Source organism: Micromesistius poutassou (assembly GCF_964030765.1).
Source record: "Micromesistius poutassou genome assembly, chromosome: 22".
In the NCBI taxonomy this organism is placed as follows: Eukaryota; Metazoa; Chordata; class Actinopteri; order Gadiformes; family Gadidae; genus Micromesistius; species Micromesistius poutassou.
Genome location: NC_140292.1, coordinates 13,155,585 through 13,174,354, shown reverse-complemented (window position 1 = coordinate 13,174,354; position 18,770 = coordinate 13,155,585). Strand labels below are relative to the sequence as shown.

General features: G+C 44.0%; 2 protein-coding genes across 2 annotated transcripts; one reads left to right on the top strand and one right to left on the bottom strand.

Annotated features, from left to right (window-relative positions):
• Positions 1-5,208: 5,208 nt before the first annotated feature.
• On the top strand, positions 5,209-9,362 carry crhbp (corticotropin releasing hormone binding protein; the record flags this gene model as incomplete). Its single annotated transcript, XM_084486169.1, has 7 exons — positions 5,209-5,347; positions 5,461-5,554; positions 6,181-6,338; positions 6,980-7,196; positions 8,409-8,560; positions 8,816-8,933; positions 9,223-9,362. The coding sequence occupies exons 1-7, from the start codon at positions 5,267-5,269 to the stop codon at positions 9,360-9,362; spliced, it is 960 nt and encodes a 319-aa protein (XP_084342295.1). The 5' UTR covers positions 5,209-5,266.
• Positions 9,363-14,849: 5,487 nt separating this feature from the next.
• On the bottom strand, positions 14,850-18,770 carry s100z (S100 calcium binding protein Z; the record flags this gene model as incomplete). Its single annotated transcript, XM_084486522.1, has 2 exons — positions 14,850-15,169; positions 18,630-18,770. The coding sequence occupies 2 exons, from the start codon at positions 18,768-18,770 to the stop codon at positions 15,011-15,013; spliced, it is 300 nt and encodes a 99-aa protein (XP_084342648.1). The 3' UTR covers positions 14,850-15,010.

Genomic DNA, 18,770 nt, shown 5'->3' with positions numbered 1-18,770 from the left:
CGTAACCCAAATGTGAACTAATGCATCAGAAGTTGCACATCTGTGAAATATTTCCTCACAAATAAAATTATATAGATTGCTATGTTCATTGAGCATTTTAATGAGCGAGCACAAGTCCATCGATACAACTGCTCGAATCTGCTGCTACGAGTCTCAGTGGTTGTTTTTCCTGAATTCCCCTGAATTCCTCCCAAAATACATTGAATGACACTTGCGGCATGTTAATGCAATAATTTTGGGGGAATTCAGTTGAACTAAGTAATTTCATTTGACATAATGTAAGATACCACCCTCTTCTCTTCTTTCAAGACTCCAGAAAGTAAGAGTTTGCTTGGATAGGTCCCAGTGTAGTTTGAAAAGTGCACCCCCTGCCGGCGACTTTCATTGGTTTATGCTGCAATTTTGTCCCGCCCACGGACGCTCTGCGTCATACGGATACAAATCACTTTCGCTACACATGTACCACCTAGACGTGTTGCAAAAGTACCCGCAGGAAAAACAACCGCTGAGACTCGTAGCAGCAGATTCGAGCAGTTGTATCGATGGACTTGTGCTCGCTCATTAAAATGCTCAATGAACATAGCGATCTATATAATTTTATTTGTGAGGAAATATTTCACAGATGTGCAACTTCTGATACATTAGTTCACATTTGGGTCACGAATGCACAAATGTTGTGCACATTCTCAGATTATGAAACACGGGTGTGCGAATGTATTTTGCACCAACTGCGCGGCAATGATTGTAGCAAAAGTGTCAAGTGCATGACTCTTTGAAGTTGTGATGCACAGGATAGGATTTGTGCACCTGTAACAAAGGACTTGTGAACTCCTAGCCCCTATTTTGTGTTTACAACGGTAGAAAAAATATTTACGACTTCAAATTTACTGTTACACATTTGTGACTTTAGTGTACACATGCAAAATAAATATTTACGACTTAAACTTTACTGTTACACATTTGTGACTTTAGTGTACGCATGCTCAAGACTTTTGCTACAATAATACCTTCATACACAGCAACGCTTTTGGCCCGCCTATATCAGATACACCGATGTGATTGGTTAATGTTCTGGGCCAGGGGAATCGGGGAGTGACTATATTGCTCGTTCCCAGAGTGACTCGCTGAGCAAATTCAAATTGTGCTCTCTCTCTCTCTCTCTCTGGATTTCCAGGGTTAGATAGTGTGTATGTAATGTTCTACATTCCCCTGCCGGCAAACATCCAGCTCTGTTATTTAGTCCTCACTGTGAAGCTCTCCACTGTGGTCACTGATCGTCCTGAGCGCTAGGAGAGCAGGCAGCGTCGTGGAACAGACAAGATCTACAGGCTACACATTTGGTTCAAACACCTTCCAACAGACACGTGGATGTTTAGTTCAGTTCATGTTTTGGCCCCACCTCCTCGACATGTATTTTGAGTTCCGGACTCACACAGCAATCATTTCAACTATATCGTGCTTTGATACCCCCCCCCCCCCCCCCCCCCACACACACACACACACGTCAAGGGTGACATGCATCGGCGTTACCATAGTTACCGTAACACTTAACCGGCCAGATCAAGATGAAAGGGAAACTTCACCCAGATTAGCTTTAACTCTCATGCAATTCTTATACATGTTCTTTTTTTTTTATCAGGACAAAAAACAAATAAACAACTGCACACAAAGGCTTCGGTTAAGGGTACTTCAGTTAAGGGTGCTTTGGTTAAGGGTGCTTTGGTTAAGGGTGCCCGTGCAAGAGGTGACTATGGAAAATGTCCATAGTCAAGTGTGGCATGGCCCACAAGATAATACTATTCTAAATAAGCCACCTAATAATAGACAATAGGTCTATTGCAGACCTGTGGTCCACTGATCCCTCCCCTTGGTCGTATCCCTGTTAAGCTATTTAATGTTTAAAGCTAGGCCGTTAATTCTGTTAAGTCTCACCCAGATTGTGCTCTTGGCCGATATGGTGTGTGTGTGTGTGTGTGTGTGTGTGTGTGTGTGTGTGTGTGTGTGTGTGTGTGTGTGTGTGTGTGCGTGTGCGTGTGCGTGTGTGTGTGTGCTTGTAAGAGAGGGAGAAGATTCCGGTTCAGGGGCCATTCCTACGCTATCTGAGCGGCCTTAAGTCAACAGAGTGGATAGATACATACAGTAACTAAAGCCTATGTAACTGTACACCTTATTCAAACGGGAAATTGTAATAATCGTACCAATGATTTTCTTTTTTTGTGATTAGGCTACACTAATCACCTTTTTTATTTGTCAACATCAAAATATAAATAAAAGCATATTTTATTGTTTATTTAAACGAATTTAAAGTAACTCAAACATTTCCGCTCAAATAACCCACACATCAAAATGCAGGTTCACAGAACAGACCTAACAGGTGAATTGTAGGTTAATATCTCTGAACCTATGGTCCGTAGTACGAGGGACGGGTCTTACCTCATGTGGTCCGTTGCGCGCGTCACTTTCCTCTGGTGACAGTTGACTCATAGCTCGCGCCACGGTGGTGACTCCTTTAACGCTTATTAATGGTGGTGGTGGGCTCAATGAAGTCTGAAGAAGACGATTTACTGCCCTATACCTACTGCCATGAAAAATCAGTCCCGCAGGGGAACCGACATCTAGGCGGTGGTGAGATGCATATGTCAGCTTGGACTACATAACTTTTTTTTTTTTTTTTTTAAGTTGGCCAACAGGTTGGACGACGTCCGTGGGGCCCTAGTGTCCATTCAGTTCCGTAATCGGCCGATATTGGTTCTAGATATCTGGCGCCCCCTGTACGCTGAGTTGGAAACTACAGTTGGCCTTCAGTCTGTGGTCGAAGCCTGCCTCCATGTAGTTGAAGTGAACTTCGCCAGTGTTAAAGCACAAAAAAGCTAATGTGTGTGTGTGCTGCCCTCTACCCCCAGCGCCTTGCCAGGGTCGACAGATAGATAACTCTGTAGGTGGTCCTACTGAACTGACACCTTGCTAGGGTAGGGATTGCTTGTGCGCAGTTTAACTGGTAGGCCTATAACTGGTCATTTAAGTTCAGGAAAGCCGCCTGCTCCCTTTTCACACCAACGTCAACTTTGCCAATAACGTTCGCTCATATACAATTTTAGAGCTCGACAGTTATTTATATTTAAGCCTAGCCTAAATGTTATTAATATTTTCATTCTGTTGTTATACATGCAGGTATGGGAATCAACTACAAGAGATAATTGTCTACTCATATTGAACATTGATTTGCTACACAGACCTAAACCTATTCTTGTAGGATTTAAACATATAATTAAGCCTACTTTAGGCTACACATTTATAATTTTATTTTCTTGTTAGTATTTGCAAAAGTATATTAAAAAACGGACGAAGGCCGACTCCAACAGTTGAAGGTCTACGACTGTATAGCGGGGAAGCCTATGGTGGTGCAATGGTTGCTTTACAACACAAGGGGGCGATGCTTGAGCGCAACATAATCATGTGCGCTCCACTTTCTGCTGCAGTTTAAATATTTGGTCTGTTTTGAAAGTGTGGTCCGCGGTGTGATTCGCAAAACATTATAGTAAAGTAAGTTAAAATAGTAGGACCTGAATCTTGGGATTGATGGACTCTCCCTTAACAATCATTTTGATTGAGGGGTAGATCGCAAGCTCACAACGCGTTCCTACAGAATAAATGGATGATTTCTTTCATGTTCCCTTCTTCCAAAAGCTAAAGCTTCAAATCCGGGATTATGGCCGGTGACTCCTGTTGGCTTCCAGGAAAAGCTGGATTTCCAGTCTCTTCTGCTCATCTTGCAGGAATGTGTATCTTACTCCCATGATGACATCACCACAGCTTTGTCTCCTCCAAGTGAATTATGCATGGGTGAAATCACCTTGTGATGTACACACCACAACACAACACACTCGCACACACACACACACACACACACACACACACACACACACACACACACACACACACACACACACACACACACACACACACACAGACACACACACACACACACACACACACACACACACACACACACACGGATTCTCTCACACACACACACACACACACACACACACACACACACACACACACACACACACACACACACACACCAACACAAATTCAATTATAATTATTAATTTTATTCTTATTTTGTATGGATCAGGAGGGGAGTTGGTCCCGGGTCACCAGCTGCTCCCTATTCATCCTCTCACTAGCTGCTCCCTATTCATCCTCTCACTAGCTGCTCCCTATTCATCCTCTCACTAGCTGCTCCCTATTCATCCTCTCACTAGCTGCTCCCTATTCATCCTCTCACTAGCTGCTCCCTATTCATCCTCTCACTAGCTGCTCCCTATTCATCCTCTCACTAGCTGCTCCCTATTCATCCTCTCACCAGCTGCTCCCTATTCATCCTCTCACCAGCTGCTCCCTATTCATCCTCTCACTAGCTGCTCCCTATTCATCCTCTCACTAGCTGCTCCCTATTCATCCTCTCACCAGCTGCAGGCCCACTCACAGTAAACGGTGCGAGTGGGCCTTTATTACACCAAACATGTTATTCTTCTTTTGTTGGTTTGGCACATGTTATATGTATCAGAATATGACATAATTTCAGTGCTCATCTATTCATAACAAAACATAAACATTGTGTGACAATAATAAATGAGGTGGCCACAAAATGTTTGCAGCTGCCTGAAGTGTTTGGATTCTGTAGTTTGAATGAGACGTCAGTAGATCAACGGAATCAATCGAATACAAGAACAGAGCAGCAATCTCAACCTAAAATAGGGGACCTTCAAAAACCGACTGTTTAAAAGGTAAGTCAATGAAAAACAAGCAAAGAACATAACCCTGGCCTGCTATTAGGCCCACGAATGAATGCATACAGGCCTGTAACACACACCTGGTCCACTCTGTTTACCTCCTGGTTCGTGTTGAACAAACATAATAATACAAATAAACAATGCTTAATGGAACAGTGACTTCAGATCCTTTACGATTAGCTGGAAAGGCTACGAAAATAGCATCATGAGCAAAGTAGGCCTACTGCAGGTAACATTTGTCAATTCGACGATTGATAGTCATCAGCAGAATATCGTCCGTCGCCTTCATCATAACCACGCAAGTGATGCGAGTGTGTGTGTGTGTGTGTGTGTGTGTGTGTGTGTGTGTGTGTGTGTGTGTCCTCTGATCCAGAGAGGACTTTATCGTACAGGCGGACGTGTCTATAAAAGGAGGACGGGCTGGTCAGACCGCAGACTAGTGACAGGTTGGCAGAAGGCGCGTGATGGAGCGCGCTTTCCGAGAGAGGCTGCTCTTCGCCCTGCTGTGTCTGTCTGTTCCCAGGAGAGACTGCCGCTACATAGAGGTACGATTTTACTTGGATTTCGGTGTTTTTAGATTGCGTGTTCATTGGTAGGACATGTGTTTTTGCTAAAACACAACTTTATATTGTTGTTGTTGTTGTTGTTGTTGTTGTAGGACAACGAGGTGACCCAAGATGAATTGTTTTCTGTCCTCAACTCGGATCTCAAGAGAGAACTACCCGACGCGTCAATTTACCGCCGACCCTTACGTGAGTCTCAACCCTGACGGAGGAAACGCCTTTAGTGCGTAAAGGGTTCTGTCCTCACTGCTGGGTTAAATCCTCCCCTCTCCGCGACATGTGGCTGCGTGAGACCTTCTCTCCCTTTTTTAATTCAGGGTTAATTTAAGATCAAGAGAAGAGGTTAGGAGGAAAATATCAATGATAAAGAGTTAAGTGATGGGATGACAGAAATCCGTAATAAAGGCTAAGGGTAATCAAGGCGTCCATTAAGCACCATGTACTTCTAATGATGTCATTAAGGGTTATTAAGGTGTACATTAACCATTAAGCATCATGTACTTAATGATGTTATTAAGGGTAAGGAAGTTGTGCATTAAGCAGCATGTACTTCTAATGATGTTATCAAGGGTATCCAGGTGTACATTAAGCATCATGTACTAATGATGTTATTAAGGGTCAAGGTGTCAATTAAGCATAAGAGAATGTTGTACTATCTAATCAATCTCAGGTCATTGAGTCCAGTCGACTTCCTTGTAGTTGACTCTGACTTTGAGATGCAGCCCGTGTTATATCTGTGGACATGTTCTACCTGCTAGGCCACAGTGGGTGTGTTGTGGTTGCTTCCCGTTCTGAGCCGTCCCTGTGGCCCTCAGGGTGTCTGGACATGGTGGCTCTGGAGGGCCAGTTCACCTTCACCGCCGCCAGGCCCCAGCGAGGCTGCGCGGCCTTCTTCATCGCCGAGCCCAACCAGCTGTTCAGCCTGTTCTACGACCGCGTCAACATCGACTGCAGAGGAGGGGACTTCATCAAGGTGACGGGGCGGGTCCTTCTGCCCTACACGCTTTCTTATGACATCACAGGTGGGCGTGTCCACCTAGGTGCGCGCTGGGATAGGTCAGTCCACCAGCCGACCCGGTGGACCGTAGCAAACGCTGCTCCGTAGCAAATCCGTCACACATCTAGGTGGCCACGCCCGCCTGTGATGTCATAAGGGGCCGATTCTCAAAACGGCTTGTAACGGCGAATCACACCACGCCTGGTGGCGCGTCACGGGACCTTTAAGAACATCGTTGTGTTCACGAAACCTCTGTGTCAAGTTAGATGCTAGTCATTTTTCTCTCCTTTTGACATTATGATTCATTATTCATTTATTATTATTTTTGTACTGTAAGTGCGTATGATTTTGGTTACGGTCATATCTCAAACCAATTCTTACAAAAGTCATAGTTTTCCTCAGATAAGTTCAAAGTTCATTTCGGTACAACCAGGAGAGTGTCAGAAGCTCTCCCAGCAGCGTCCCGCGGGTTCACAGCGTGTGTGTGTGTGGCTCAGGTGTTTGACGGCTGGGTGATGAAGGGCCAGAGGTTCACAGCGTGTGTGTGTGTGGCTCAGGTGTTTGACGGCTGGGTGATGAAGGGCCAGAGGTTCACAGCGTGTGTGTGTGTGGCCCAGGTGTTTGACGGCTGGGTGATGAAGGGCCAGAGGTTCCCCAGCCCACAGGACCACCCCCTGCCGCTGCACCAGCGCTACGTGGACTACTGCGCCTCGGACGAGCCGTCCCGGAGGGCCGGCGTGCGCTCCTCTCAGAACGTCTTCATGCTCTTCTTCCACATCCGCCACGCGGGCGACGGCTTCACCGTCACCGTGAGGCAGCGCCTCAACCTGTTCCGTGAGTCTCTGTATACTTAAGCAATAGATCACGACAGGCTGTGGTATACGGTCATTATACCACAGTTAAGGAGCGTTGTCCGACCCCCTTCACTGTGGTATAATGACCGTATACCACTGACTGAAGTGATCTATTGCTTTTATAAAACGGTTACGTAAGTATGGCGAAATGAAAGTCATAGACACCCTCAATTTTGAAAAAGCTAGAAAGTCGGAAAAGCATTTCTTTTAACGAATACAAAAAAGCAGTCCCTCCTGGCTGCCGGCAAAGTGTACGGCGGTTGCTATGCAACACACTGTAGCGTCCTTCAGAGAGAAGGCTAGAGACGGTAGCTCGGTTCGCCGGCAATTTAGCCTACTATCGAGTTCACTCTGGCACTGTGTGCCTATTGCTTTACAACATTTCCACCCTCTCCAGCAATCAACATGTTTTTAGGCTTCAGTGAACTATGCTATTGCTTTTATATATAAATAAACAACAGTTAGAGTTAGGCGCAGAGTGATACTGAACTCTGTAAACTGAACGGGCGTCATAGCTGTGTGTATACGCTGAATATACAACAGTTGGGAACCAATCAGATCGCTTGATTTAAGCCACCCGTTTTATAAATATATATATATATATATATATATTTTTTTTTTTTTAATTCTTCTTCTTCTAATTGCCGTACTAGACCTGCACAGTGAGCACTAAAGTGTGTATAGAATACTGTTTCTGTATTCTCAATAAAAGGCAAATGATTAATTTTTTTGGTTGATTTATTTGATAAGATATTATATTAATAGATATAATGTAAAAAATATTGAGTATCGAATCGTATCGAATCGTATTGTGCCTTAAGTTATCTGTTTTTAGGGTCGATTATGATGCAGTCAATAAACGCATTTGTTTTTGTTGAATTTACATACAGACACATTTCCATAAGTAGTTCAGAAGATAAGTGTGCAACATTTTTTTTCCGCTGCATTAGCTGCATCAGTATTCAATATGAATATTATATAAGCACAGGCACGGACAAACGTATGCACACGCGCACACACACACACACACACACACACACACACACACACACACACACACGCACACGCACACACACGCACTATTTAGAGGCTTGAAGGCACAAACCCACTATGCATTCATATCTACACACCTCTACACACAGCACTCGCACACACATGCCAATCCCGGTTTGTGTGTGTATCCCCCCCTCAGCCTGTAACATCATCTCCCAGACACCAGAGGGCCGCTTCACCATGGTGGTCCCTCAGCAGCACAGGAACTGCAGCTTCTCCATCATATACCCCGTGCAGCTCCAGATCTCAGCCTTCAGCCTGGGCCGCCGCAGCGACCCCGCCCTTCCCAAGGTGAGTGCACCATGTCCCTAGAGCAGAGGCCGCACAGCGCCGTGTGGACGCAGCACGGGGGCCCGGGGCCCTTTTGGGTCACGCGTGGCGACTGCACATTAGGTTTTAGCTTTTCAACAGTGTTTTTTGTGGTGTGCACCAAGGCGCCATGTTTGGACCTCTACGCGTCCTCAGCCTTAAGCCACGCTCCTCGATGAGCCGTAATTGGAGTATTAAAACCCAAACCGTTCTTAAACTGACATCTCCTCTTCACAGATGTCAGTAACAGGGTGTTCAGAAGATGGGGATTTTGTGGAGTTGCTGGGAGGAAGTGGCCTGGACACATCACACATGTCTCCTATAGCAGAGCTCTGCTCCTCCTTCACTGGACCCAGTAAGTATTAAAATAGCTTTCATTGTCTTTCAATACAATGCAAACATTATCCTGCTTTTATAGGGCTTGTACATCGTAATGTAACATCTCCGTGACTGCCGCAATTTTGGAGGAATAGGATCTTTAGAATGTAAGATATGTTGTTCCCGTCATTGTTTGGTAGCTAATGTTGATATTATTAGTCACAATGGGCAGATATACCAAATACAAAACAATCAAGATGATTAAAATGAACATTATCATCGTCAGATAATCAGCGTCAGTTCTAATGTCGTTTATTCCTCTCCAGCTCAGATGAAGATCGGATGTGACAACACGGTGGTGAGGCTGGTGTCCAGTGGGAGGTTCGTCAACAGCTTGACCTTCAGCTACAACCTGCTGCAGCAGAAGGACCTGCGCGGTGTGGACGGCTTCTGTCTCAGCGAGTGACGCTCCGTGGAGGCGGTGACCAGACTCCTGGCTCAGGGGACAGCGGTCGCAAAGAAAAAATACTATTTTGTATTCTTTAGTTTTCTTAGTTTTCTTTGTTTTTAAATCACTGATGACATTGGATTATGATGTTACGTTTATTGTTTTGATTTTGCTGGAATAAAAAATACTTTTGTATATAAGCCGTGACCTCAACATGAGCCGTCATTGATGTTCATTTAATTTAAATGATATTACTATTTTTTGTAAGATGTCTATAAGGGTAGAAGAATAGCAAACAAATAGCAACACAAGGCTTCCTTATCGGGCCCCCACTCCTCCACCAGCCGGGCTCATGTTGACGAGGCACTACATCTAAAACACATCTCTTTTGTGACATCACAACTGTCAACTCCTTCCAGCCCTGGGTGACATTGCGATGTTACAAATTGTAATGTTATACCAAACATTTCCTTTGATTATGTATATTTGAGTATTTATTTATTTGTGTTTAAGCTTCTAACCATGTAAGTTAGAAGAATATATTTGTGGTTGACATTCTTTTAAAAAGAATGATGGCACAGATGCTTGAATGCTTTTCTCTATGATGTGGTGGAGGATTGTGTGTTGTAACGAGTTCTGCCGCATTACATAAAGGAATGTGCAAAAAATGATGTTAACAGAGTGGGCTTATCATGCATACCATTCTTAAAAAACTATATTCAAACTGTTTTAAGACATACCTGTCTATTTCCTGGATGTAAATGTAAATAAAATGGTTTTGTGGAATGACTAATTGAGATTTAAAAAATATGCATAAGATCATTGCATTGTAAATTAATGACTCCCCAAAAATGAATATAATATGATAATTATTGATTACAAGTCACTTATATTGGAAACTATATGATAAAAAATAGGTCTGATGTTGGATGATCTGAGGTCTAAAGTTAGGTCGAGGAGCCTTGAGGAGCAGAGCTCTGAAAAATTGCCATAGATTAAATGTCCTCCCATATTTGAAAGATGTTTTACTCAGTCACAAAGTCCTTCAGCTGACAGGAGAGCCCTAGAGACCACAGACAACAGGCATCCAGTATGTTATATAAAGGGGTAGATGATAGATAAGAACGACCCTACACTAACTATAACCATACGTTTAGCAAAGGAGATTACATGTTACATTAAGACTTTCAAGCTCTTTTATTGTGGTATTATGGTTGCAATAACATTATCTTAAGTTCTCCACTTTCATAAAGCCAGCAAGTAAGCAGAATGATTATATATATACATATATGCACACACACACACACACACACACACACACACACACACACACACACACACACACACACACACACACACACACACACACACACACACACACACACACACACACACACACACACACACACAGTTGTAGAGCAGCAAACAACTGACTGTCATTCATGGCAGTGAGCTCATAGTTTGGTTCATGCTTGCTGTGCGTGAGGCCACTCCCTGTCATGATGAGGTCCCCTTCCGAGAGTGTAATCAACCCGGCCCAGAGCCACAGGGATGATATGGAGCTGGTGGTCCTGGTCAGTGTATGAGGCCATGCTGAGGAGGGATTGTTGAGCCATGCAGTTCACCAGTTGAGATTATTGACGTGCTGTTATTTGTCGCCTCCAGAGTCGGTATACAGACACATTCGTTTCAAATCGATGCATCGCTTTGGTTTATTTTGAGGGTGTCTTTGGGTTGTGGTTAACTGGGTTGTGGTTAACTGGGGTGTGGTTAACTGGTGTGGGGTGGTTAACTGGGTTAGGGTTAGGTTAGGTTAACTGGTGTGGGGTGGTTAACTGGGTTAGGGTTAGGTTAGGTTAACTGGTGTGGGGTGGTTAACTGGGTTAGGGTTAGGTTAGGTTAACTGGTGTGGGGTGGTTAACTGGGTTAGGGTTAGGTTAGGTTAACTGGTGTGGGGTGGTTAACTGGGTTAGGGTTAGGTTAGGTTAACTGGTGTGGGGTGGTTAACTGGGTTAGGGTTAGGTTAGGTTAACTGGTGTGGGGTGGTTAACTGGGTTAGGGTTAGGTTAGGTTAACTGGTGTGGGGTGGTTAACTGGGTTAGGGTTAGGTTAGGTTAACTGGGGTGACTTACTGTGTTACTGCATGAAAATCAAATGTTTTTCCATAAACATAAGAAGCTTCTTGCCCAGCACTGAGGTACCAGACAGACAGTGTAATCCCTCTGTCTCTCTATCACTCTCCGTCCATATATGGTATTAATAATAAACACCATTTCCTTCAGTGTATCTACACAGATCTCCAGTCCCCAAGAACAGCTTTCCATGTTGTGTTCTCCCCCTCTCTGGAGGAGGAGAGGAGATTACATCTTCTAGTGGCTGGAACGTGCGTTTCCTCTTCTCCTCTATATCCCTCCCCAGGGGCATCGAGGCTGAGAGGGAGGTCAGGTGTGTGTGTGTGTGTGTGTGTGTGTGTGTGTGTGTGTGTGTGTGTGTGTGTGTGTGTGTGTGTGTGTGTGTGTGTGTGTGTGTAGGGGTGGGGGGGGCGGGGGTGGATGGAGACTAGAATTGTATAATGAAGAATACAGAACACAATCGAACACGGGTGGACGTCACTGGATGCAAAGCCCCTCTCGATGGCGCTGCTGGGACCGGGATTACGGGCTTGGAGCGCGGGCTGCACAGTGGCATAATCCCCGGGTGTTGGGCCGTCGCCCTCAAACGGAGGGACTGCTGCGTTTGTTCTAAGGAAGCGGCTTTAAGAAATCTGTTTCCGCGTGTCACCTGGAAGCAGCAGATCTCCGGTCTATTCGGGGCTGCTGAACGCCGGCCGGTGGTCAGATGAACGGCGAGGCTCCTCTCTGAGCTGAACATCAGCGTTTCATTAATTCAGTCTTGATTCATTCATGGGTTCATCGTTCATCCCGATCAAGTGTCCTGTGATGCGGGATTATTTTCTGAGTATCATTATTGTTTGGATTAGTTTTGCCATTGAAATATGTAAGAGTGTAGGCATGTTGAGTCACCGTATACGTCCATAATGTCCTTTAAAATACTCATTGGCAGAACAACAACACATGGTTTCAACTGGTTTATTCACACAGCCTTCCCCAGGAGTCACTAAGTGGATGTTTGGGCTTACTGCCGTACGAGCTGAAGAATATCCCTCAAGTGTCTCTGAACGTCCTGAAGAGAGTGACGCACGCGGTGGCGGTGGAGGAGGGGGGGGGGGGGGAGAGTAGGTGTGGGGTGTCGGTGGGGGGGGGGGGGGGGGTGGCTCCGGGCCCGTCTCGGAGACTCTCTGGCCAGGTAGCGATCTGGATGAGGAGGAGACAGAAGGAGGACAGAGGAGAGAGCCTCCTCTGCCGTAAGGCTTTCTACGACCTCAACGACAGGATGTTGTCAACCTGACCCAAAACGACTCATTTGATCGTGGTCCAGCAGCCCCGATCGACAGGTGGACGGAACCACAATACGTCTCACAAAACAAAATTAAAATGCATTATGATTTATAGCAAGAAATGTTTATTTTATTGTCCTGATCTTCATTCAGTGAATGTATATGATTTAGTTTGTTAGTAAATGTCAACCATGGTCAACCAAAATATTTTCTGTGTGCGGTTTTGTAAGCTTGCCATCAACAGAGTAAAAAGCACATGAAAAAGATTTTGAAAAGACTAATAAAATGATACGAGGGGGTCGTAGACGTACAGGAAGTGATGCAATAGGCAGGTGACCTAGGGGTCACGGACACTTGGGAGGGAGCTATCTGTATCGTATCGTGATCAGTGTCGTATCTGTATCATAACGTTACCTGTATCATAACGTGATCTGTATCATAACGTTATCATAACGTTACCTGTATCATAACGTTACCTGTATCGTGATCTGTATCATAACGTTACCTGTATCGTATCGTGATCTGTATCATAACGTTACCTGTATCGTATCGTGATCTGTATCATAACGTTACCTGTATCGTAACGTGATCTGTATCATAACGTGATCTGTATCATAACGTGATCTGTATCGTATCATGATCTGTATCGTAACGTGATCTGTATCATAACGTGATCTGTATCATAACGTGATCTGTATCGTATCATGATCTGTATCGTATTGTGATATCCCCAGCTTCTTGCCAATACCCCCCCTCCCCCCCATTCAACATTTTACCTAAACCTCATAGGCCTCTGAAGAATAAGTCCCGCCTCCGAGGCTCCCTCGGTTCCCTCGGTCAAATGTCTATGTGAAATAACATGGGGTTTATGAATGATTTTGAATGATCGTATCATCTAGTTTCGACTAGCTTTTTGGATTGTCTGTGCCGTTAAAGTAGTAAACGATTATAAATGCTATTTTAACGGCACAGACAATCCAAAAAAACTGTCGAAACTAGATGGAAAAAGTGTGTAGTTCAAAACGTGACACAGCTTTTACTTCTCCGCCACCTACAGAGTTTGTTATGTATGATCATTCATAAATCCCATGTTATTTCCTATAGACATTTGACCGAGGGAACCGGAGCCTTGGAGGCGGGACTTATTCTTCAGAGGTCTATTGCTACTGTGACGTTTGAGTTTTTTATTTTTTTTTCCCAGATGGCAGTCCACAATTTTTGATATGGAAATTCTATCTACATGCCATTTGATTAATGTTTTCAGATACCGTGAATGCATAAAAAGTACATTCCTGTCATGGCGTGGGTGACCCCAGAGAGAGACCATACCACTTCCATTTGTGAATGGCAAACCTGACGAGCAAGGCAGGACCACTGTTGTGAAAATATGTATTTGATTGGTTGGAACATTAAATGGTCATGAAAGACCTTGAGTAAACACGTGGTTGAACGACACAATGTAAGTATGAGTGTTGAGCGTTGAGCAAGATATTCAAAGACATTGAGTAAAATTGAGCCATCTCTCTCTCTGTCAACACACACACACACACACACACACACAGCACAATTGAGCTCAGTGATTTATTTTACATTTGATGTGTCACATCTCAACGTCAATTGATCCTGGCCATCAGGCTGGATTAAAGAATGATTCCACATGCCATTAGCCTTTTTGATGAGCACAATGCTAAATACAATACTAAAGACAAAACAAATGATGATAAATATTACTCGTACACACAGATAATTCAATCTATAGGATTGCTTTATGGCAAATGGTTACACTGCACAAATTCTAAATATTTTCAGGAAAAGTTTGAATAGCAGTATTTGGTTTGTATAGTGTGTACACTAGAGGCAGTCTTTCAGTGACTAGACCCTCATTCACATCCATTGTGATTTTGACATTTCTACATTTCCTATTCATACAAAATATGAATATGAAATGAACAGTATGCACAAAATAAATAATAGATATGTTTGTACCACTGTACTAAACAATACAGGATAAGACCAAGATTTAGCGATATTCAAAAGCAATAAGGAAATGATGGATGCTGTGAGACTATTCTATGCAGATTGTTGAGACATTCAGTGAGTTCTGGGCTGCATATTTATGTTCCTATATATGATATTGTATAATCTAAACTCCAGCAGAGGGTGTACATGTTTTTATCAACACTGATTGGCTTTTCCGTTACCATGGGAACACCAAACACCAATCATATCTTTTGGGTTGGGGGGGGTCTCCATGCGAGGGGCGGGGCCTCTACTTGGACTTCAACTTCTGCTGCTCCTGGAAGAAGTCGTTGCAGGCCACGGTGAGCGCCGCCACCAGCACCACGAACTCGTTGAAGTCCACCTCGTTGTCCTTGTTGGAGTCCAGGTCGTTCATGATCTTCTCCACCAGCAGAGGGTCCTTCTGGGACTGCAGGCAGAGAACCAGAGACATGTCGTCATTAGTCAAAGGTCATGTGACCATCAGAAGACTACAGCTAACATCCAACGCCTCAAAAATGTTGAGCACCATCATTTAAATGAGAAATATAACCGCAAGCGGGGATTAACGGGGTCCGGGCAAAATGAAAAGTCAAGAACACACTAATGGAAGATATATATGGAAGATATGTAAATATGACATATAATTATGAAGGAAAGGATTTCATGAAGATGTTCCCCTTAATGCCATACTGTGCCTGGGCTTTCAGGTGAGTGGGCTTCAGAGCGATGGCCGAATGTCATATTCAGCTTGTACATAATGCTCTAATCGGGATTCCAACTCTCAACCTAAGAGTACAAGGCATTATCCCATTGAGCCACTGACAAACCTGAACTGTTTTCACATGGTGAAAATGTCTATTGATAAGCACACAACATCAAGAAAACTAAGCACACATTTCACAAGAGAATTATGGGCTTTCTTAAAAGAGTACAGATCTGAAAATGTGCACAGTGAATGGTATCCACCTAATGATAGTCGTATGGTAGTTATACAATAACAAAATGGTCATGTAGGAAAAATGGGCCTGTGGACGTTTGGCTTTTCTATGAAATTGTGGGAGTAAACATTTTTAGAGCAGAAGAACAGTGAAAAAGATGCATCTGATTTTAGAGATTAATATGATGAAAGAATTTTGAGTCCAGGTCAATCTGGTAAGGAGAAATAAGGCTAGTTCATAATTTTTTTAAATTGCGCCACCTTCGGGTGCAGTACCACAATTGGGGTTCATGGGTAGCGGGGGGTATTGGTATCCACCTCATGATAGTGATGTTTTTTTATACAATAACAAAATGGTCATATAAGAAAAATGGGCTAACTGCTCCAACTTTATTGGCCAATATTTCTCAAATGGAACTAAATAAAAAAAATTCAGTCTGATGTTTTTTGTGAGGCTTGGTCTAAAGAGTTTATGTGGCGATTTTGGTGAATTCTGGATTATTTTTGTAGCCTGTGAATCTTTTTATCATGTTCGGCTTTTCTATGAAATTGTGGGAAAAGTAAACATATTTAGGGCATAAGAGCAGGGCCATAATGATGCATCAGATTCTAGCGATTAATATGATGAAAGAGTTTGAGTCCAGGTCAATCTGGTGAGGAGAAATAAGGCTAGTTGATGATTTTTTACAATACGCCACCTTTGGGTGCAGTTTTTCGACTGTTTTTCGAGTGTTTTCGACTTACAGTATAGGCTGCAGTAGACTTTCACAGAATTCAGGGGGAAAAATGAACGGTACAGAAACAATAGGGGCGCAAGCAGCTTCTCTGCTCAGACCCATAATTAAACTCTCCATGCTCAAACAATAACGATGATCATAAAAAACCCTTGATGAATATGGGTGACTCATCTCGTATGATTAGCAATTTGATGCATGTGACACATTTTATTGACCGTCAATAAGTATCCTTCAAATAATAAAAGGAATCAGTTGGGGTTCATTGAGACAAAAAACCCAAATGCAAAGGTCGTTTTGCAGGAGAGAGAGTCCAATACAATATTTTCATGGATCACGGACTGCACAATTTAGGTAATTTATGATTGATGAGATTATGGGAAATGAACTGCAGAACATTTATCCTGGAAAGAGGCAGCTGTTCTTGCAACAAGACAGATCCTCTTCCTCCCACATGATACAGAATTACAGAGACTACCCATTTGACGTAGACTACCAAAATGTACACTGTTTTGTGTACACCAACCGTTTTGGTTTTGTATTTGCAATCGAATGTGGTGCGAGCTTCATCAAAGACACAAAACTTGCCCCATTCCGCTGCATCAAAGCTCATTTTTCACATTACATCTAAATACATATATAATGTGCAACGGCAATAAGCTGTAATGAACCTCAACAGACAAGGATAATGTCAATAATGTTGTCCATCGAGGCTGAGTAACATCCCAGTTGGCACCGACCGCCCCTGACTTGATGGCTTCTGAAGGCTAATTTGGTCTCCTACCCTGCAGGCCCCGGGGCCGAGCTGCTGCAGTCGGCTGTGATCAGCAGAGGCCGTGAGGCTAAACTAACACACAGCTGATCACACACTCGCCCTTTAACTCCCTCCGCCTCCACATCATCACCAGCACCATCACAGCGGGATTGAGAAACATGACACGATTCTCTCCACCTTCCCGCCCCCGGGGCCGGCTAGGATGTTTCTGTTGGGTTACCCGGTGATGGCCGCCAACGTATCCGCTTAAAGCAGAGTCAAACAGGAGGCAGAGAGCCAAGCTCCCGAGGCCCTCGCGTTCATGCAGGTTTAGTCCATGACAGAACGTGAACACTGATGACGCTCACACCAAATCCTCCCACAAGGACGAAGGTCATGTCCGTTCATCTGCCCTAAAAGTAATCATTGCAATTACTCACGCGTTAAGACCTTAAAAGTGTCACATTTCACTCACTTAACGTTTCATGACAGTTATGAGATAATGTTGTTTGTAATTGTATGCAGGCGAACATATCTGCCAAAGCAAACAACATCTTGTTCTTTCCCTCCCTCGCTATAATTAATTTGGCAGCGCTGGAAAGAAGGACGTCATACCGGAGCGAGAGGAGTCTCCTCTGGGAGGAGGCCGCCGCCCCCGGGCGCCGTGACGTCACGGGGAGGGCTATATTTAGCGGGCGATACGGGCGACCGATGATGATGATGATGAGCAAGCACCTGAGGCTCGCCGCCGCATGAGTGATGAGGAGAGGTGAGGGACGAGTGAAACAAACAGGAGGACAGATGAAGACAGGGGAGAGGGTTTATCACTGCGGGCCCCCGGGGGTCCACGCGTGCACGGCGACCGTCAGAAGAGTCTCAGGGGCCTGGGAGGTAGAACGCTGCTTTGTATTACTCTCTCTCTCTCCCCCTCTCTCTTCTGTGTGTAATAACGTACACTGACGTCTAGAGGAACGGACCGGTCAAATGTGCTCAAATATTCCTCATGGTCGTGATACATCCAGATAAAAAACAAGAGATAAGTTAAGGGAAAATGCACCTCTCTGTGCGCACTATAATGGTAAAATAGATCAAGTATTATAGCCATTGTGTATTATTGTAGTGAAGTATTTTTCAAGATTTATTTAGGAATTATATGAAATACCATACTTGGAATATCTCGATATCTAGAGTTTGTCATCAAGTGTGTGATACTGTAATTTAAAGCCAGGTATTGTGACCATTTATAACCCAATTGGGCTAAATTGGGGTGGAGTAGTCATTCCAACACGTGAATCTGTTACAGGAAGTCGCTTCAACCTTTTCCAGAACTGTTCCATAAATGTCCCAGAGCTGTTCTGTTCCACATCCATACCATCCATACATAAAGGTTCTAGTAAACTCATGGCGCAAAAACCTGTGAAAGTAAAGTACCGTACAGCTAAAAAATATGTATTTGCGTTACCGTGAGGAAGTCGGTGAGCTCGCTGGTCAGGAGCTCTTTGAGTTCGCCCTTGTTCAGTTTGTACTTGTCTCCGTCGTTCCCGGAGTAGTTGTAGAATACTTTGATCATGGCGTCCATGGCTCCTTCCAGCTGGCTCGGCAT